The following is a 21,271-nucleotide window of genomic DNA, read 5'->3' on the forward strand; positions in this document are numbered from 1 at the left end:
GGCTGAGCAGGAAGCCCAACGGGGCTCCATCCCACTCTGGGATCATGACCTGAGCTGAAGGCAGACGCTTAACCAACTGAGCCATCCAGGCACCCCCGGATGTTTTTTAATTTATTTTTTTTAAGTTCCAGTATAGTTAATATACAGTGACATTAGTTTCAGGTGTACAATATAGTGATTCATATGCATACACCACCTGGTGATCATCACAAGTGCACTCCTTAATCCCCATCACTTATATCACCCATCCCTCCACCCACCTCCCCTCTGGTAACCATCAGTTTGTTATCTATAGCTAAGAGCCTGTTTCTTGGTTTGTCTCTCTCTCTCTCTCTCTCTTTCTCTCTTTCTCTCTCTCTCTCTCTCTCTCTCTCTCTCTCTCCTCTCCCTCCCTCTCCCTCTCCCCCTCTCCCTCCCTCCCTCCCTCCCTCCCTCTCTCTCTCTCTCCTTTGCTTGTGTTTTTCGTTTGTTTCTTTCTTAAATTCCACATATGAGTGAAATCATATGGTATTTCTCTATCTCTGACTTATTTTGCTTAGCATTATACTCTCTACCTCCCTCCATATTGCACATGGCAAGATTTCATTCTTTTTTATGGTTGAATAATATTCACACACACACACTCCCACATCTTCTTTATCCATTCATTTATTGATGGACAACACTTGGGCTGCTCCCATAATTTGGCTATTGTAAATAATGCTGCATTAAACATAGGGGTGCTTAGATCCTTTTGAATTAGTGTTTTCGTATTCTTTGGGTAAATACCCAGTAGTGTGATTATTGGGTTGTAGAGTAGTTCTATTTTTAATGTTTTGAGGAAACTTCGTACTGTTTAGTTCTATAGTGGCTGTACCAGTTTGCATTCCCACCAACAGTGCACAAGGGTTCCTTTCTCTTGGCATCCTCACCAACACTTGTTCTTTCTTGTGTTTTTTATTTTAGCCATTGTGACAGGTGTGAAGTGATAGCTTACTGTAGTTTTGATCTGCATTTCCCTGATGATGAGTGATGTTGAGTATCTTTCTGTGTGTCTGTTGGCCATCTAGATATCTTTTTTTTTCTTAAAGATTTTATTTATTTATTTTGAGAGAGAGCACAAGCAGAGGGGAGGCCAGAGGCAGAGGGAGAAGCAGACTCTCTGCTGAGCAGGGAGCCTAATTCGGGACTCGATCCTAGGACCCTGGGATCATGATCTGAGCCACCCTGGCACCCTGGATATCTTTTTTTTTTAAGTTTATTTAAGTTTATTTATTTCTTTATTTTTTGACAGAGAGAGACACAGTGAAAGAGGGAACACAAGCAGGGGGAGTGGGAGAGGGAGAAGCAGGCTTCCTGCGGAGCAGGGAGCCCGATGCAGGGCTCCATCCCAGGACCCCGGGACCATGACCTGAGCTGAAGGCAGATGCTTAACGACTGAGCCACCCACGTGCCCCTATTTAACTTTTTTAGTAATGTCCACCCCCAACGTAGGGCCCAAACTCACATCCCCGAGATCAGGCATGATTCAACACTTAACTCTTCCAACTGAGCCAGCCAGGCGTCCCTGGATGTCTTTTTTGGAGAAATGTTTGTTCATGTCTTCTGCCTTGTTTTTTGGGTGTTGAGTTGTATAAGTTCTTTATATATTTTGGATACCTTTTTTTTGATAGAGCCAGGATTTGAACTCAGGTGTCTTCCATTATAATATGATAACTATACTACTTTGCCCCAATGAAGAAGTAAACTGCAAAACAGTTTTATCTTGCTAATTGAGAGGTCACTTGTCTAGCAACTCAACTAGAAATGACTGAGGATGAGGTTAAATGAACAGAAAAATCTGGAAGTAATCATGTGTCACAAAGCACATTTATAGAAGACCCTCTCTAGGGGCGCCTGGGTGGCTCAGTGGGCTGGCTCAGGTCATGATCTCAGGGTCCTGGGATCGAGCCCCACATGGGGCTCTTGGCTCAGCGGGGAGCCTGCTTCTCCCTCTCCCTCTGCCTGCTGCTCCCCCTGCTTGTGCCCTCTCTCTCTCTTTCTGACAAATAAATAAAATCTTAAAAAAAAAAAAAGACCCTCTCTAAATCTTGAAGAGTCTGTGGTGGATACATACATATGTACTCATTTAACAAACAGGAATTCAAGCATTCCTATTTGAAAAAAGAATATGTACTGTGGTAAAATGATACAATTTTGCACAGTGTATTATATATTGTGTGCATCTGCCTGCTCTTTCCTTTTATCATACCAGCTGCTGAGGGTGTTAAAAAAAATCTGTGCATGATGAGTATTCAGATGTCCCCGATGGACTGAGGGTATTGAGGAGTGCAGATGAAAGTACTGGTTAAAATTACATCCAGGTGGATTAAACTATTTTTATTTGCTTTAAATTGACTCCCTTTGAGGTAATATTCACTGGGAGTCATTTGTATATAGTAGCCTGACCTTAACTGCTATTGGAGAAGCAAAATTACATAAACACGTATGCTCCCAAGTATCTTGTCTGTTTGGGGAGATGGTACTATGCATATAGACCAAGAGAGATTCAACGTGGTGGGATAATGCCCGTGGTGAAAGGATGGTACAGAGAGCAATTGGATAGAGGAGGAGTCAGGAGTGGAGCCGTGGAAGTCTACAAGAGGAAGAGGAATTCAGTCTCAGTAGGAATTACATAGATGGAAAGGAAGGAGGATCCCAGTGATCTTTCACTTTTGAGCCATGAAATGTTCTGCCTCGTTAAGCTTTTTCTCTTCCTCTGCCTTCCATTTCTATTCTTCATCATGGGGCAATTAATAGTATCTCCACCTCTGTTGTTAGGAAATGTGCTAAGCAGCGTTTGGAAGGGTTTTGTCAAATTTTTTTTTAAAGATTTATTATTTCGAGGGGTGAAGAGGGGCAGAGGGAGGAGGAGAGAGAGAATCTCAAGTAGGCTCTGCACAGAGCCCAATGCGGGGCGCAATTCCATGACCCTGAGATCATGACCTGAGCTGAAATCAGGAGTTGGATGCTTAACTGACTGAGTTACCCAGGTGCCCCAGGGGCTTGCCATTTTAGTGAAGTTTTATTTGTAAGAAATGGAGACCATCTCAGCAACAGTTTTCCTAACTGTAAGTTTCTATACTATATATAGAGTCACTGAACTCTGTCATTAAATTTGAATTACATTGTTGGGAAGAGGCCGGAAATTTTGATAATTTGTAAATAAGCTGTACCACACTTATTTTTGCATGCCATATTGCTTTGCACTTTGAACATAATAAAAAGTGCCACATAAACTGTAAAGTCTGCTTTTAAATGTCACAAAGCATAGGCATTTAAATTGGGAAGATTAAATAATGCTGTCCGTAAGGGCAGCATTTCCTGAAGTGTGAGAGGGGTGGTTTTAGGTACATAGAGTAGCACTTTAAGGCTGCATCGTGTAGTGTAGTGATCAAGAGCTAACTTATCAGGAAGAGTGGCATTGTTTTGGTTTTTGCAAATCTCTTTAGCATCTGGCTTATTAGAAGACAGCTGGATTTTCATATTTGCTTCTCTGTTTAGTCTGTCATGATAGGTTGTTTTGATTGAAATAGATGAAGAAAATCTAGACTCAGATATGTAGTTGGAAAAGGAAGAACTCAACTGCCTTTTCAGGTAATTGTGAATATTTTTTCATACTGTACTGAATCTGAACAAGAGGTAATTTCTTAAAGGTTAGTTGGGATGTGGAATCTGAACTCAATGAACTTTTCATAGTTGGTACACTCATGAGAGAATGAGACCGTAAAAGGCAAAGAGTGGCCGAGTATTAATATGAAAATAGTTTTGAACTTGCAGGCTGCCTGAGGATCTGAAACCTGTCAAAACATGAGTCCTTATACCCCATTTTGAAAACAGCCTTCAGGGATTCCTTTGTTATTTTCAGGTAGATTTTATTTATCACCAGTAGAGGGCAGAGAAGACTACTTTATTAAGGGGCTCTTGAAAAACAGCTAATAGCTTTTGTTTTAAATCGTTTTCTTTGTGTCTCATGTTTGGGTTCAAAGATCTTATAAAGTCGCAGGAAGTCACTTAGAGGTTGTTTAGTGATCTTAATGGTTAGTGGTGACAAGTTAGCAGAGCACTCCTTTCCTTTTTAGGTACATACTAGCTAAAGGAACCAGATACTCATGCTACTGAATCAAAACACTTGCCCTGATTGGTCTTAGAGAAGTACTGAAAAATTCTTACTCTGATGATTCTCATTATTCTTAACAAGTAGTGTTATGTTCCTTTTTCTCTATAGAAGTAGTTGATATTCCTTATTGTAAAGTTTTTAAAAACAGAGGAAACTAAGAGAAGAAAAATAAAATGACCTTAATCTCCACTATCTGGAGATTGCATTTTGGGAAATATTTTTCTTTTTGATAAAAATGGATAGACTACATGCCGTTTTATAACCTTAAAATAACTTTTAAGTACAGAAACTATACATATTCACTCTAGAAAAATCTTTTAAATATAATTAAAAAAGAAAAATCACCCATATCCCTCCCACCCAGAGGTCATCACTTAATACTTTGAAGTATAACCTTAGAGACCATTTTCTATATGTGTATATACATGTACATATTTTAATAACAGGTTCGTAGTGTTCCTTTATTGATCAGTTTTCAGAATGATAGTGTCTTAATCTTCAAACGTAACCAGTGAAGTAATTTCTTTGTTTTATTATGAGCTAATAGATTTTTTTGTGTATAGGATATGTTTCAAAAATTGTACTCATTTTTTTTTTAAGATTTTATTTATTTATATGACAGAGAGAGAGACAGTGAGAGAGGGAACACAAGCAGGGGGAGCGGGAGAGGGAGAAGCAGGCTTCCTGCTCAGCAGGAAGCCCGATGCGGGGCTCGATCCCAGGACCCTGGGATCATGACCTGAGCCCAAGGCAGACGCTTAATGACTGAGCCACCCAGGTGCCCCCTGTACTCATTATTCTTGATACTCAAATTGTCGCCCTTGTGGCTTGTGGGAGCCACTCCAAATTGGCTCTTGGGCTCCTTGACATGACTCTAGTAGTCTTTTTTTTTTTTTTTAAGGTTTTATTTATTTGAGAGAGAGAGAGTGAGAGAGCACAAGCAGGGGAGCAGCAGGTAGAGGGAGAAACAGGCTCCCCGCTGAGCAGGGAGACCCTAGTAGTCTTTGATAGCCTTTTTGCTTTCAGGCATGACAAGATGTCCCAGACTCATCTTACACATTTCTTGCCCTATTCTTGAAAACTGCTGTCTTTAAGGAGAAGTGGTATTTATTTATTTATTAGAGAGAGAGTGAGAGAGCATGAGTGGGTGGGGGCGGGAGGGCAGAGAGGCAGAGAGACTCTCAAGCAGCCTCCACACTCAGTGCAGAGCCCAACGCAGGACTTGATCCTACAACCCTGAGATGAAATCACGAGTCAGACGCTCAACCTACCGAGCCACCCAGGTGCCCCTAGGGAGAAGTGGTATTTACAGACTATACTATGGACACTAGGCATATTCACTGTCCCTGGTGTCATTGCTTACAGACTTTTTCAATTACTAGAGGTACAAAATATGTGGATTTTCAGAAAACAAAACATAAATCCACAGTTCTTACTGATATCCCAATTAAAATGAAATATGATGGAGTTTAAATTTTTCCTAACATTTCATTATGAAAATTTTCAGTCTTACAGAAAAGCAGACAGAATTTTATAGTGAAAACCCATATGCCATGACCAAGATTCTTTCTTTATCACATATTTGTCCACGTAGCCATTCTTCTGTATTTTATATTTTTATATTTGTATTTCTTTTATCTGAAAATACTGGTTCCAATGAAATTAATGACACTTATTTCATATATATATATATACACACATATATACACACACACATCTATAAGTATGCTTAACACATTCACCCACATGCATATAATATTTTAAAATAACAAATCCTATATCACCATCATCAACAAACCTACTTATTTTAGGGGATTTTTGTTTGTTGTCCTCAGGATGTATAAAGTTCTTTTTTTTTTAAGGATTTTATTTTTATTTTTATTTTTTTAAAGATTTTATTTATTTGAGAGAGAGAGAATGAGAGAGAGAGAGCACGAGACGGAAGAGAGTCAGAGGGAGAAGCAGACTCCCCGCTGAGCAGGGAGCCCGATGTGGGACTCGATCCCGGGACTCCAGGATCATGACCCGAGCCAAAGGCAGTCGCTTAACCAACTGAGCCACCCAGGCGCCCAAGGATTTTATTTTTAAGTAATCTCTGTACCCAGTGTGGGGCCTGAACTCACAACCCCGAGATCAAGAGTCACACACTCTACCAACTGAGCCACCCAGGTGCTCCTAAAGTTCTATATTTCAAGTCACTTGAAATAATTCTCTGCATTTATGCTGCTAACTTGGTATAGAGCAGGAGTCTGCATACTTTTTCTGTAAAGGAGCAGACAGTATATATTTTGGGCTTTGTGACCCATATAGTTGTTACAATTACTCAGTTCTGCTGTTGTGGCTTGAAAGCAGCCATAGATAATATATAAATAAATGGGCATGACTATGTTCCAATAAAACTTTATGGAAAACGTGGTGGCCAGATTTAATCTGCAGATCGTAGTTTGACAAGCTTGGACGTAAAGTACCAGAGTTATTAGATCCATTTGTATGTTTTTGATTTTTAGGAATTATTTTGAAAAAAAATTTTAATTTTTTTAACTATGAAAAACATATATAGGGTTCCAAAACAAAAACTCTAAAACTGGATAACTTTGTCCCTAGTTCCTTCCCACTGTTCTCTTCTCTCTGTACATAACTCATTTTACTTTTTAATTTGTTCTTTCACTGCCTTTTGGACAATAAAAGCAAATGTATTTTATATTTGTTTCCTTTCTTACACAAAAGGTAGCATATGGTAGACATTCTTTTATACCTTACTTTTAATATTTAATATGTCTTAGAGATTACTACATAGGGGTTCACAGCAATTTTCCTCTTTTACAAGCATGCCATTATCTGGATATACTATTGTTTATTAGTCAGTTCTCTTTTAATGGACATATGGGTTGTCTCAAGTGTTTTGTTTTGTTTTAAAGATTTTATTTATTTGACAGAGAGAGACACAGTGAGAGAGGAAACACAAGCAGGGGGAGTGGGAGAGGGAGAAGGAGGCTTCCCGCAGAGCAGGGAGCCCGACATGGGGCTCGATCCCAGGACCCTGGGATCATGACCTGAGCGGAAGGCAGACGCTTAACGACTGAGCCACCCAGGCGCCCCTCAGGTGTTTTGTAAATACAAGAAGCACTACAATGAATAGCCTTGTGTATGTGTCATTTTGCATTTTTGCCTGTGTACTTATCTGTAGGATAGATTCCTAAAAAGTGGGATTGCTGGGCCAAACGTTAAATACGTATGTAATTTTGCTAGATATTGCCAAATTGCTCTCTTCAAGAATGTTACCATTTTCGTTTCTTCCAGCAATGTATGACAGTGCGTGATTTCCCAAAACCTTGCCACATAATGTGTTATAAAACTTTTGGATTTTAGCCAGTTGATAAATGGGAAGTGTTATTTCAGTATAGTTTTAATTTACTTTTCTGTTACGAGCAAGGTTGATCATATTTTTATGTTTAGAAGTCATTTGCATTTCTTTTTCTGTAAAGTGTTCATATCTTTTGCTCATATAGTATTTCATACACTGTTCACTTTATTTTTTTTTTAAAGATTTTATTTATTTATTTGACAGAGAGAGAGAAAGTGCACAAACAGGGGGAGCAGCAGACAGAGGGAGAAACAGGCTCCCTGCTGAGCAAGGAGCTCAACATGGGACTTGATCCCAGGACCCTGGGACCATGACCTGAGCTGGAGGCAGATACTTAACCCACTGAGCCACCCAGGTGTCCCACCCCTCTATTCACTTTAGAATGTATTTAATGAACATGTCGTTAAATAATATTCAATGAAACTTTTGTATTTTTAAATGTGGGGCTCAAACTTACCACCCCCAAGATCAAGAGTCAGATGCTATCCCAACTGAGCCAGCCAGGCGCCCCTTGACATAACTTAATGGCGACAAATATTCCATTATTCATTCATTCAACTACTACCTATTTCGAACAAATACTACATTATCTGACAGGCCTTGTTCCAGGCAAGGAGAATACAACAATGAACAAAACAGAGCAACATTCCTGTCCTCAAACAGCTTTTATTCTAGTTGGTGAAGAGATAATAAATAATAAAATACTACACTTACATATAGTATGTTAGGTACAGGTAGACAGTTATTTACTCATCCAGTCTCCTGTTACTGAATGTATATTTCTCATTTTACATTATTATAAGTAATGCACTGCTGAGCACTCTTATTTTTTTTAAAGATTTTATTTTTATTTACTTGACAGAGAACACGAGAGAGGGAACGCAAGCAGGGGGAGTGGGAGAGAGAGAAGCAGGCTTCCCATCGAGCAGGGAGCCTGATGTGGGGCTCGATCCCAGGACCCTGGCATCATGACCTGAGCCGAAGACAGGCGCCCCTGCTGAGCACTCGTTTAGTTATCATTCCATTTTAATCCTTTCTAATTTGTTTCTTAGAAGGTGTTTTAAGTTCAGTTTTGAAGTGTGTTACTTCTTGTATTCATTTACATTGTCAGCATTTTATTATGGTTTTCTAACCGTAACCCTCCATTTTGCATTGTATTTTTAGTAGTTGTCCTGGAATCACAATACACGTCCTCAATTTTTCTAATTTTTAATTAGAATTAATATTGATACTACCTCACATAACAGTTATGAACCTTGCAACTCTAAGGGTCATTTTATTTTATTTATTTTTTTAAAGATTCTATTTATTTATTTGACAGAGAGCAGGAGAGCACAGGCAGGGAGAATGAAGAGGGAGAGGGAGAAGCAGGCTCCCCGCTGAGCAGAGAGTCTGATGTGGGCCTCCATCCCAGGGCCCCGGGATCATGACCTGAGCCGAAGTACAAAGTTATTAGATCCATTTGTATATTTTTGATTTTTAGGAATTATTTTGAAAAAAATTTTTATTTAATTTTTTTAACTATGAAAAACATATATAGGGTTCCAAAACAAAAACTCTAAAACTGGATAAATTTGTCCCTAGCTCTTCCCCACTGTTCTCTCTGTACATAACTCATTTTACTTTTTAATTTGTTCTTTCACTGCCTTTTGGACAATAAAGCAAATAATGTATTTTATATTTGTTTCCTTTCTTACACAAAAGGTAGCGTATGATAGATGTTCGGGATCATGACCTGAGCCGAAAGCCTAACCAGCTGAGCCACCCAGGTGCCCCTAAGGGTCATTTTATAGCTCCCATACCCCAACTTGGGCTTTATGCTATGATTTTTTTTTAAAGATTTATATATTTGAGAGAGAGAGAGAGAGAGAGCACAGAGGGAGAGGGAAAGTGAGAGGGAGAACCAAACTCCCCGTTGAGCAGAGAGCTGGGCGTGAGGCTCGATCCCAGGACCCAGAGATCATGACCTGAGCTGAAGGTAGACACTTAACCAACTGAGCCACCCAAGCGCCTCTATGCTACTATGATTTTCATGTTTATTATATCTATAGAAGTTATAAATCCCATTTTATAGATTTTGCCTTAGACATATATGTATTTGAAGAAATTAAGAGAAAAATTCGTCTTTTATATTTACCTACATATTTACTATTTCTGAGGTTCTTCATTCCTTCCTGAAGATCCCAGTTTCCATCTAGTATTATTTTCCTTCAGCTTGAAGAATTTGCTTTACCATTTGTTTGTAGTGCAGGCCTGCTGACAGTTCTCTTGGTTTTCCTTGATCTGAAACGTCTTTATTTTCATTTTTGAAGGTTATTTTTACTAGATCTAGAATTCCAAGTTGACATTTTTTAAATTTTTTTGAGAAAGTGTCGTAAGCAGTGGGGGAGGGGCAAAGGGAGAGAGAGAATCTTTTTTTTTTTTTTTACGGTTTTATTATTTATTTGAGAGAGAGAGAGAGGGCGGTGGAAGGGGCAGAGGGAGAGGGCCAAGTGGACTACATGCTGAGCATGGAGCCTGATGCAGGGCTCGATCTCACCACCCTGAGATCATGACCTGAGCCAAAACCAAGAGTCTGTTGCTTAACTAATGGAGCCACCCAGGCGCCCTGGTGGAGAGAGAACCTTAAGCAGGCTCCATACCCAGTGAGGGGCCCGACATGGGGCTCCTTTTCACGACCCTGAGATGACGACCCTGAGATCATGACCTGAGCCAAAATCAAGAGTTGGACACTTGACTGAGTCACCCAGGTGCCCCACACTATTTTAAAGATGCTTTTCTACCATCTTTTAGCAGTCATTGTTCATAAGTTCACAGTCATTCACAGCATCATCCCTCGTATATAGTGCTTCATATTTTTCTGTCTGCTTCCAAGATTTTCTCTGTCTCTCTGGTTTTAACAGTTGCTATAATGTGATTTTCTTTTTACTTATCCTGATACTTAGAGGGTCAACATGGGCTGGGGATACAAATTTTGTAGTTGGTAGCTTATAGGTGGTTTTTAAAGACATGGGCCTGGAGAAGATCTTCGAGGAAGAGAGTGCAGAACTCAGGAGAAGCCCTGGTGGAGAAGGAACCGGCAGTAGGTGGGATGGCCCTTGAGGCCCTTGAGGCCCTTGAGGCCCTTGAGAGATGGGTGTATTTCAAGGAGGGAGTTGTTGTGAGCATTTAAGGCTCCTTCACCAGTAGAGGGCAGAAAAGACCATTTTAGGAAGGGTCGGGGGTAGGAATTGAAAATAGGTATTTTGTCGGGGAAAGGTGATTAAATGAATCCCTCTGAACCTAGGACTGTATTTTGTGATACAGTCCCATGAGGGAAGAGACTTTGTTTTGTTCAGTGCTTTATCCCTGGCACCTAGAACAGTTTGAATGAATCTTCTGTGGTAAATATTCAGCCTTTTATTTTTCAGTTCTGGCTACAATTCAGGCCCAGTAAGATGACTAGACATGGCCTCTGCCCTCAGAACACATGGGAAATAGAAACAAACTAGATGAAGTATAATGTGTTAGGTACATCATTCTAACTACATCCCAGAGTACTTTGGGAAGGCAGAAAATGTGGTCTTGATTTCTGGCTATGCTTGGATGGCACAACTGGGGGAGGCTTTCCAGAGGCAATGACATCTGGGCCAGGCCCCCGAGGATGAGCTGGAGTGGGGAAGGCATTCCACACAGAGCGAAGTACAGTTTGTTTCCCATGTATGTGATCCTTTTTTTTTTTTTTCCTTCAAAAGAATCAGACTCAGGTTCACTACAGATCACAAAACATGATGTCCTGTTGGTTACTTTAAATTCTAACCTGTCTGCTTTGGAGGACAAATTGCTGAAGGATCCTCACTGGAAGAAACTCAAATTCCTAAGGGATGAAATTGCTAATAAGGCAGAATGGCCACAAAACTCTGTGGATGTCACCTGGACTTTTACCTCTCAAGCCTTGTTGTTGCTGTTGTGCTTGAAGGAAACCATGATCCACCTTGCAGCTGATTTCAATCCAGGCAAACCCAACCTGAGGACTCCAGAAGCTGCTCCTGCCCTGAGCCCGGATACACTTAGTATCTCCCAGCAGAAGACTGTCCAGTCAGCCTTGCAGTTTGTAGTCACCTTGGGTGTCTGCCCCTATCTCATGCCTGGAGTTGGAGTCCCTTTGAGATGCAGAACTGAGTTTGGGGCCATCGTTCAGGATGTGGTGTGTCTCGATGCTCCTCCTCATGCAACCCAGAGACTGTACAGCAGTTGCAGGGTTCTTCTAAATGTTGCACGTCACACATCTCTGGGGAGCTTGATTTTCTGCCGCCATTTTGGGGATATTGCTGCAGGTCTGTGCCAGCTGGGATTCTGTCCAACCAAGAGAAAACCACTAAAGCCTGAGGAAGAGGTAAACACACATTGAGTGTGTGTGTGTGTCTTTGTGAATGTGTATATATTTGTATGTGTGGTTATAAAAGATGGCTCTTGGTTCTTTGGAAAAGGGTTGTTGGAAAGACCTAGAATTCCTCTTGAATGCCAAAGCATATCTAGTGGCCAAATGAATCTTTTTAGATGGCTGGAGCTTCATTTATTAGATGCTCGTCCTTAGCACGCTTAGAGAGTCCATTTCGCCTGTTTCTTCTTATCATTTTGTGACAACTATTGCAGGCTCTTTGAGTCTGTTTCTTTTCTTTCTTTCTCTCTCTCTCTTTTTTTTTTTTGCCTCTGTTTCTTTTTTAATAAAATGTGTATAATGATACCTGTCTTGGAAAGTGGTTGTGAGGATTAAGGATAATGTGTGTAAAGTACCTAGCCCAATCCCCAGTAGTGCTCATCAAAAAGTAATTACTACTAATATTAGTTTTAAACTATTCATCTCTCCTTCATTAAGTTCTTGGGAAGATTAAATGAAATGAAGTAGGTAAAGCACTGGGTACACTGCATAATTCAATCAGTGTTCGTTGTTATTATTAGCTGTTAGGGGTATTGGCCTGTTTTTTTGCTGACATAGTAAGGATTTGAGTACCTGGATTGTAAAGGTGCTGTGGAGGCTACAGAAGCATAAGACATGAACTGAAGAGACAAATATATACACATTCACAAAGACACACACACACTCAATGTGTGTTTACCTCTTCCTCAGCGTAGCAGGGACTACTAGTCCCTCATGAGAAGGCCGCCAGCCTCAGCATAGGAGCCTGGCCAGAAGTTAAGATATAAATGCATCGAAGGTCAGTGTGTCTTGGATGTGGGCTAATTCCTTAGCCCTTGCAGCCAGATCCATAATGCCCACCCACCTCATTTCTCTGTCACCTCTCTGTGTCACCCTGCAATCTTGTGTCTTTTCTGTTTGCTCTCTTTTCTATTTTCTTTCCTGCGTATGTTCACAAACATTTGTCTAAAAGCTCCTATCATCCGAGCAGTGACATGAAATTGTCAGCTCCCCCAGGGGCATCATGTTATGGGGAGCAGGGCACTGTGCTCTTTACTACAGGGTGTGAGTTTTGGCATTTCTATCCGTGCCTACTGCCTCCAGTTCTCTGAGATAGGAGGGTTCTGGGTTCACAGGTCTTATTACTATTACCTAAGCAGTGCCCTAGAGTGTCGAGCAGGAGGGAGAAAAGGGAAGCACAGAGAAAGGACCAAGTAGAAAGGCAAGAGAAGTTGACAGAAGGGGAAACACAGAGGGTGCATGTTTTGCAGCTGGGCAAGTCCCAGCATTATGAGCTGCGCTAAGCAGTGCATGTGCTTCACATTGCTAAATGGTAATGGGCACAATCCTGACTGCTTTACTGAGTTACTGAGGGGAACGGTACTGTTGAGGTTCAAGGGGACCCAACAAATAGCACCCCTCTTTGCTGCCCAGCTTCTGAATGAGTTAAAAGCTAACCAATTAAGTGAGATGAAGACTCAAAATGTCATCTCTATTGCTCCTAAGTGCAAAGTTGGGGATATAGCTTATTGATGGAGACAGTTGGGTTTCCTAACTGCATTCCAGAGCTACACACGCTTACTACTCACCCAGTTTTAAGGAGTGCTGGAAAACTATAGCACCTTCTGCTCCCCCCGTGACAGGGGATATGCCTCTGTAAAATCTACAGCAAGGAAGAGCAGAGCAGAACATGCACTTGCTCCCAAGACATAGAAGAGGAACGAGCCAAGTTGTACATGCCAACACTCACCAGTAAGTAAGTTTATTCCAAACTCACCAATAAGGTAAGTGCCTTAGATCTCCTGCCCAGAAGTGAGTGAGGGGATACAGAGGAGGCCAGGAGCGTTTTAGTCTTAATACTTCCTCCATGTGGAAGAGAGTCAAGAGGAGAAAGAAGCCTGCTCTCCTGTCCTCTCATCAGTGTTTTTGTACAGCATTGTAAACATTACCTTCTATTGCCTGCTAAAGCCAAGTACATGTTTCTTTTAGGTTTTAACAGAAGAGGAAAGAACACTATCTAGGGAGGCCTTGAGAGACATCTTGGATCAAGTGTATCAACCATTAGCAGTCCGAGAATTACTTATCCTCCAGGGAGGACCACCCCAGGTATTCAGGCCTGGGGACTCTTGTGGGTGAATCATTAATGATAATGTGCAGGGTGTTGTCTTTTCCTGGGAAATTTGATAATCTAGTTGAGTCTTCGATTATTTGTAAAACTAAGTTACACTGACCCTTAGGATAATTTTTTTTTCCAAGATTTTATTTTTAAATAATCTCTACACCCAGCGTGGGGCTTGAAACTACAACCCCAAGATCAAGAGTTGAATGCTCTAACAACTGAGCCAGCCAGGCACCCTGACCGTTAGGGTAATTTTTTTTTTTTTTTTAAAGATTTTATTTATTTATTTGACAGGCAGAGACAGTGAGAGGGAACACAAGCAGGGGGAGTGGGAGAGGGAGAAGCAGGCTTTCCCACTGAGCTGGGAGCCCAACGCGGGGCTTGATCCCAGGACCGGGATCATGACCTGAGCCGAAGGCAGACGCTTAATGACTGAGCCACCCAGGCACCCCCTGTCAGGATAATTTTTAAGGATTTTTCTGTTAATGGAATGATGGCCACTTTTTCCAAGAATATGGCCATTTTATTTGTTTATTTTGAATTTTTGTTCATTATTTATCTATTTTTTATTTTTTTTTTTAAAGATTTTATTTATTTATTTGAGAGAGAGAGAGAATGAGAGAGGGAGAGCATGAGAGGGAAGAGGGTCAGAGGGAGAAGCAGACTCCCCGCCGAGCAGGGAGCCTGATGCGGGACTTGATCCCGGGACTCCAGGATCATGACCTGAGCCGAAGGCAGTCGCCCAACCAACTGAGCCACCCAGGCGCCCTGTTCATTTTTTAAATTTAACTAGAATATGGCAATTTTATTGAAAATATATTTTATTCATTCTGAAACTGGAACTCCTTTTTTTTAATACTAAAATTTGGCTGTTTGACAATACATTCTTCTGGCAGAAATATTTAGACATCTTATTCTTTGAATGGAATATATATAGTCAAGACATTAATATTAGGTCTATCACTGGGACTATTTTTATCTCCTTTGTTTGAAAACACAATAGTATATATTCTGCTAGGTATAAGATAGTTCCTTTTTTCCTTAAAAATAATTATTTATCTGAATGTTTTAATTTGATGTAGATGGAGTTACCTACTTGCTTATAGTATCTACCTTTAGTTATGACTATAGCTGAGTGAAGAGTGAGGGGCCAAAGGAATTAGTGGTAAGTCAGGTACAAGGACCAGCTGAAGCTGGGTACAAATATATCTCCTAGATTAAGTCATTTTCAGCTCATCTCTAGAATATTACTGTAGCCTCCCATGGAGCCCCTCTGGCCTCACACTCCACTTCTCTGGATGTCTCCACAGTTTGCCAGATTAAATCAATGCATTATTAAGAGCATGGTGAAAAGCAGAGGCTCTGGAGGTCAGCACACCCCAGCATGCAGTTATGTGAATTAGTAAACCTTTCCATCCCTCAGTTTCCTTAATGATAGGATAGTAACTCCTGCAAGTCCGTTTTGAGATTACGTGAGAGTTATTTAGCACAGTGCCTGGCAAATTATAACCCCCTCAATAAGTGGTAATTATTAGTCCTCCTTAAATAAAAGAGAGAGGACAGGCTAGTTAGGATTAAATGTTTCTGTCACTAATTGTTATGTTCACATAGTTACATACCACGATTAACAGCAACATAGTTCGCATTCTAGACCCAAAACAAGAGACCTCAAGTCTCTTTTGTTCATGGTGGCTCCACAAAGCTCTCAAAAAGGAGTGCTTGAAGAAATTCGGCTCTTTTTTGAAACGGCTGTGCCCCAAGGAGTCACAGTAGCTGAGACCATGGAGGCAAGGACTAGCATGCCCTCTTACTGTCACGACCTGTACTCTTAGTGGTGACTAATGTTCATAGGACTCTTGTATGGAAGCTAGATTTGATTGGAAGGACTTCAGAGATTGGTTACATCTACTTTGTGTTTCTAAAATCTATACTTTATTCCCCTATGTGTTTGTCTATTTCTGGGTTTGAAATTTCACTTGAAGTTTCATGGTATCTCTACTTTCTTAGAAGTGATGCTGAAGGAGGTTTCTTTTTGGAAAAAAATGCCGCTCTCCTAAGTCTGTTTATCATACTGTTAATTGTCAGTATGACTCAGTATATATTTACATATTTTAATGACTTCTACACATCTATCTATTTCACTGACACTGAATTCATGTCTTTTCCTTCCTTTTTCAGTCCTGCACCGATGAGAAGACACAAGTTAGGTGTCGGGCCCCAGCTTGGCTTCGGCGTCTATGTGGGCAGCTGCTCTCTGAAAGGTTGATGAGACCCAGTGGTGTTCAGGCAGTAGTCCGGGGCATTCTGGAAGGAGCAGGTGGTAAGAAATAAAATGTTTCTTTTACTTTGGTATCCAGTTTCCTTCGGGTCAGGGTCTTGAGCATTTGACTGTAAGACCTGATTGTGACTAATCTCTGCCTTTGTGGAGATTGAGGAGGTTAGATTTGGAGATGAAACCTTAATGAACTTCTTTTTCACAGAAATTCATTCTCTTGCCATTTTTCTAAAACAGTATTTTTTTTCTAAAACTGCTTATAGGGCACCTGGGTGGCTCAGATGGTTAAGTGTCTGCCTTCAGCTCAGGTCACGATCTCCGGGTCCTGGGATCGAGCCCAGGACTAATTCTCTCCCAGTTGTTTAAGTCTCCTTTCAATGTATTTGAATACACTCAATATTCTATTGATTTGATCTTCTTGGGGACATCTCTCCCTGAGTCTTCTCTAATCTGGACTAGTTCGTTCATTCTTTTTTTTTTTTTTTTAAAGATTTTATTTATTTGTTTGACAGAGAGAGAGAGACAGCGAGAGCAGGAACACAAGCAGGGGAGAGGGTCAGAGGAAGAAGCAGGCTTCCCGCCGAGCAGGGAGCCCGATGTGGGACTCGATCCCAGGACCCTGGGATCATGACCTGAGCCAAAGGTAGACGCTTAACGACTGAGCCACCCAGGCGCCCTGGACTAGTTATTTCTTGCACAGCAGACCTCCTGGGATCTCCCTTTACCTTTATTTTTCTGTTTTTATTTATTTATTCATTTTTAAAGATTTTATTTATTTATTTGACAGAGAGAGACACAGCAAGGGAGGGAACACAAGCAGGGGGCGTGGGAGAGGGAGAAGCAGGCTTCCCGCCGAGCAGGGAGCCCATGTGGGGCTCGATCCCAGGACCCCAGCATCATGACCTGAGACGAAGGCAGACGCTTAACGACTGAGCCACCCAGGCGCCCCTCCCTTCACCTTTAAATCCTGGTGATTCCTTTCCCTGTCTTTTGTGCTTGGTCCCTTATCTCCCATATCCCATGTACATTCATTTCCTCTTGCTCCTGTAACCAATTACCACACACTTAGTGGCTTTTTGGTGGAAACGACATTTATACTGAGCCCTCAAGGCTGAATAAGAATTTATTAGTTGAAGAGTGAGAGAAGACTGACTAACATAGGCAGAGAGAATAGCATGTATGAAGGAACTGACACAGAAAAAGCATAGTGTTTTTGAATAAGGTTCAGTGTGGGTGAGGGCAGAGTGTGGTGTTCAGGATTTTGAACTTTATTCTGAGGGCAATGAGAAGCCATTGGAAGGTTTTAAGAAGGAGAGAGGTATGATCAGATCTACGTTTTAGGAATATCTATCTGGATGTATTGTGAGGAATCGGTTGGGTAAGAGCAGAAGGAGGGAGATCAGTTAAGAAGCAGTCATCTGAGAGATCACAATGGCTTGGATCAATGCAGTGGCCATAGAAATGGAGAGAAATGAATGACTGTAAGAGGTATTTAAGAGGTAGCATTGCCAGGGGTACCTGGGTGGCTCAGTAGGTTAGGCATCTGACTCTTGATTTTGGCACAGGTCATGGTCACACGGTCATGGAATTGGGCCCCGGGTTGGGCTCAGCGCTCAGTGTGGAGTTTGCCTCAGACTCTTTCTCCCTCTTGCTCTGCCCTGCACCCTACTTGTGTACTCGCGCACGCGTGCGCGTTCTCTCTCTCAGTTAAGTAAGTAATTTAAAAAAAGAGGTAGCATTGTCAGAACTTAATGAAGGGCTGGATATGTGGGGAGGAAAGAGGAGAGACAGAAGAATCAATCTTGACTTCCCATTTCTAGTGGCAAATGTACCTTGGTCCTGTCAGACAAAGGTGAGGTCAGTGTGGTAGGCAAACATTGATAGATTTGGTCTAGAGTGGCTATAATGTTGCCTCCTCAATTCTGACAAGTTATCAGTTATCTGAGAGAAGTTGCCATGTGCAAATAGGTCCTTGCAAATCTTTTTCTGAAGAAAAGTTAGAGTTCACCCAAGGTCATGCAAATTGGAGAGCTGCTATAAACACTTAGAGCCCTATTTTTGCTATGAGCTTTTTCTCCCTCTACTTATGCATGTATATATTTTTCTGTTATCTATTTAAATCTTGTTTCTTCTCAACTGATTTGAGGCAATTTATATTTACTCACACATTTGCCATTTCTGGTCTTCATTTCTTTGTGTAGATCTAAATTTTAATTCAAATTTCCTTCTGCCTGAAGAACTTTAGCATTTCTTATAGTGCAGGTCTGCTGGCAGTGAATTCCTTTGGCTTTTATTTATCTGAAAAAGTCTTATTTCACCTTCCTTTTTTGAAAATATTTTTGTTATCATTTTTGTCTTTGTTCCTCTGTATATGATGTATCTTTTTTCCTCTGGTTGCTTTTAAGTTTTTTCTCCTTGTCAGTGGTTTTTAGAAATTTGTTAATGGTATGCCTTGGTGTGGATGATTTTCTTCATGTTTCTTCTGCTTAATGTTTCTTGAGCTTGTTAGAGCTGAGAATTTATAGTTTTTGTCATATTTGGAAATTGCTCAGACATTGTCTTCAAATATTTTTTTCTATTCTCTCTTCTCTCTCTCTTTAAAACTTTTTTATTTTTTTAAAGTACAAGCCCCAATGTGGGGCTCAAACTCACGACCATCCAGATCAAGAGTCATGTGCTCTACCCACTGAGCCAGCGAGGTGCCCCTCTTCTTTCTTTTTGTAATTTGATGTACACCTAATAGTATGCTTAATGTACTCCTATAAGTTACTAATGCTCTATGTTTTTTTGTTTTGTTTTTCAGTCTTCTTTCTGTGTTTCATCTTGGGTAATTTCTATTGCTATGTGTTCAGGTTTATTGATTTTTTTCTTCTGCAGTATCTAATCTGTTAATCCCATCCAGTATATTTTTCATTACAGGTATTTTCTTTCTTTCTTTCAGTTTTTTTTTTTTTTTAAAGACTTTATCTATTTATTTGACAGAGAGAGGGAACACAAGCAGGGGGAGTGGGAGGAGAAGCAGGCTTCCTGCTGAGCAGGGAGCCCGATGTGGGGCTCCATCCCAGGACCCTGGGATCGTGACCTGAGTCGAAGGCAGACGCTCAGTAACTGAGCCACCCAGGCGCCCTAAGATTTTATTTATTTATTTGAGAGAGAGAGAGAGAGAGATCACACAAGTGGGGAGGGGGGTAAAGCTAGAGGGAGAAGCACACTCCCCACTGGGCAGGGAGCCTGATGCAGGGGATCATGACCTGAGCCGAAGACAGATGCTTAACTGACTGAGCCACCCAGGCCTCCCACACATATTTTCTTTTTCATTAATTTTCATTAATTGCATTAATCCATTTCTCTCATCATGATCTTTCTTTACCTTCTCGGAAATAAGGAGTAAATTTGTAAAACTGTTTTAGTGTCCTTGTTTCTGAATTTTGTTGTGTCTGTTTTAACGGGTCTGTTTCTATGATTTTTCGTCAGGGTTATGGGTCATACTTTCTTGCTTCTTTGCATGCCTTGTAACTTTTTGTTATTGAGATATTACTCACATACCATCAATCCACTTTTTAAAAGAGTACAGGTCAGTGGTTTTTGGTATATTCACAAAGTTGTACACCCATCACCAAAATATAATTCCAAAACATTTGTATCCTCCCACTGCCCCCAGCTTATTAAACTTAGGTCGATAATAACATTACAATGATTAAGTGCTCCTTTTTCCTCCAAACTTCGCAGAAACCAGCATGGAAAGTGCAGAGGGGTAGATTATCTTATAAAAGAAATACATAATTACCAGTAGTGAGAAAACACTTTTTTGCCGAGATTTTAAGGACCATATGGGGGAACTGGTATGAGTTTTGACATCTCTGTCCGTCGCTGACAGCTGGGGCGGCTGGCGGGAGTGATGGCGCGGCAGCAGCTGCTGACTGGAAGAAATGTGACCTGATTGCCCAGATTCTGGCCTCTTGCCCCCAGCAGGCTCTTTCACCAGAGGATTACCACAGGGATGTCTGCCCCCAGGTAAACAACTTGGTTTTCACTGTGTGACGACTATCTGCTTGCTCACACAAAGGGGACTTTAATGTTTCTTTGATGGGGAGGTAAAAGCAACATAATATGTACGTTTACTGCTCAGTGAGGGGCCTTGTTAATGAGTGAATAAACACCTGTGTGTGAGACCCGCCTAATTGTTAGGTTTGAGAACGCCTCCCCTTTGTCAAATGAGTAATCCCGCTAGCTCTCAGAGCTGAAATGTGAAACTGAAATTTCATCTTGTTCATTATCTTTTCTGTGTGTTTTTAATTAGTTAAAAAAAAAAAGGTATTAAGTAAACAAAGTAAATTAACATGGTATACAATTTAAAAAGCACAGAAGAGTAAGCAAAAATAAATCTTCCTTGGGATGCCTGGGTGGCTCAGTGGGTTAAGCATTTGCTAGAGAGAAGTTTTTTTTAAGATTTTATTTATTTATTTATTTATTTGAGAGAGAGAGAGAGAGAGGGCGCGCGCGCACACGCACAAGCACAAGCAGAGGGTCCGGCAGAGGGGAGGGAGAGAATCTTTCAAGCAGGCTCCCGGCTGAGCAAGGAACCCGAGGGGGCACTCGATCCCAGGACCCTGGCGTCATGACCGGAGCCAAAGGCAGACGCTTGACCGACTGAGCCACCCAGGTGTCCCTAGAAATGCAATTTTCTATTGACTGCTTATACTAGGGTATACCACTCATAGGCACTGGAGAACTATATTTATATTTGAGAATAAAATAGATTCCTTTGTGGGATAGTTCAGGCATGACGGGTTCTTCAGACCCTAAATATATTTATATGCCTTGATTCAGAAATTTCATTTGGTAGCGCTATTTATAATAGCAATTTTTTCTTAAGTTCTTAATTTTTAAAAAAAATTTTTTTAAAAGATTTTATTTATTTATTTGAGAATGACAGTAAGAAAGAGTGTGCACAAACACGGGGGAGGGGTAGAGTC

At 40.9% G+C, this 21,271-nt stretch overlaps 1 protein-coding gene across 8 annotated transcripts in view; it reads left to right on the plus strand.

The window, feature by feature from the left end:
- Positions 1-21,271, plus strand: part of TANGO6 (transport and golgi organization 6 homolog) — a 194,758-nt gene that overhangs the window by 1,703 nt on the left and 171,784 nt on the right. For 7 of the 8 annotated variants that reach the window (XR_015769133.1, XR_015769134.1, XR_015769136.1 and 4 more), the window contains exons 2-5: positions 11,237-11,877; positions 13,891-14,007; positions 16,199-16,340; positions 20,173-20,309. Coding sequence is in view for 4 of the 8 variants with exons in the window: in XM_088027448.1 (XP_087883574.1) it covers positions 11,237-11,877; positions 13,891-14,007; positions 16,199-16,340; positions 20,173-20,309 (1,037 nt within the window). In the remaining 4 variants the exon portion in view is untranslated. The remainder of the gene's footprint in view (positions 1-11,236; positions 11,878-13,890; positions 14,008-16,198; positions 16,341-20,172; positions 20,310-21,271) is intronic. The other variant, XR_015769135.1, reaches the window with a different exon arrangement.

The sequence above is a fragment of the Eumetopias jubatus genome, unplaced genomic scaffold (assembly GCF_037043125.1).
Source record: "Eumetopias jubatus isolate StellerSeaLion01/CBP00866 unplaced genomic scaffold, mEumJub1_p1.0 scaffold_10, whole genome shotgun sequence".
NCBI classification, from domain to species: domain Eukaryota; kingdom Metazoa; phylum Chordata; class Mammalia; order Carnivora; family Otariidae; genus Eumetopias; species Eumetopias jubatus.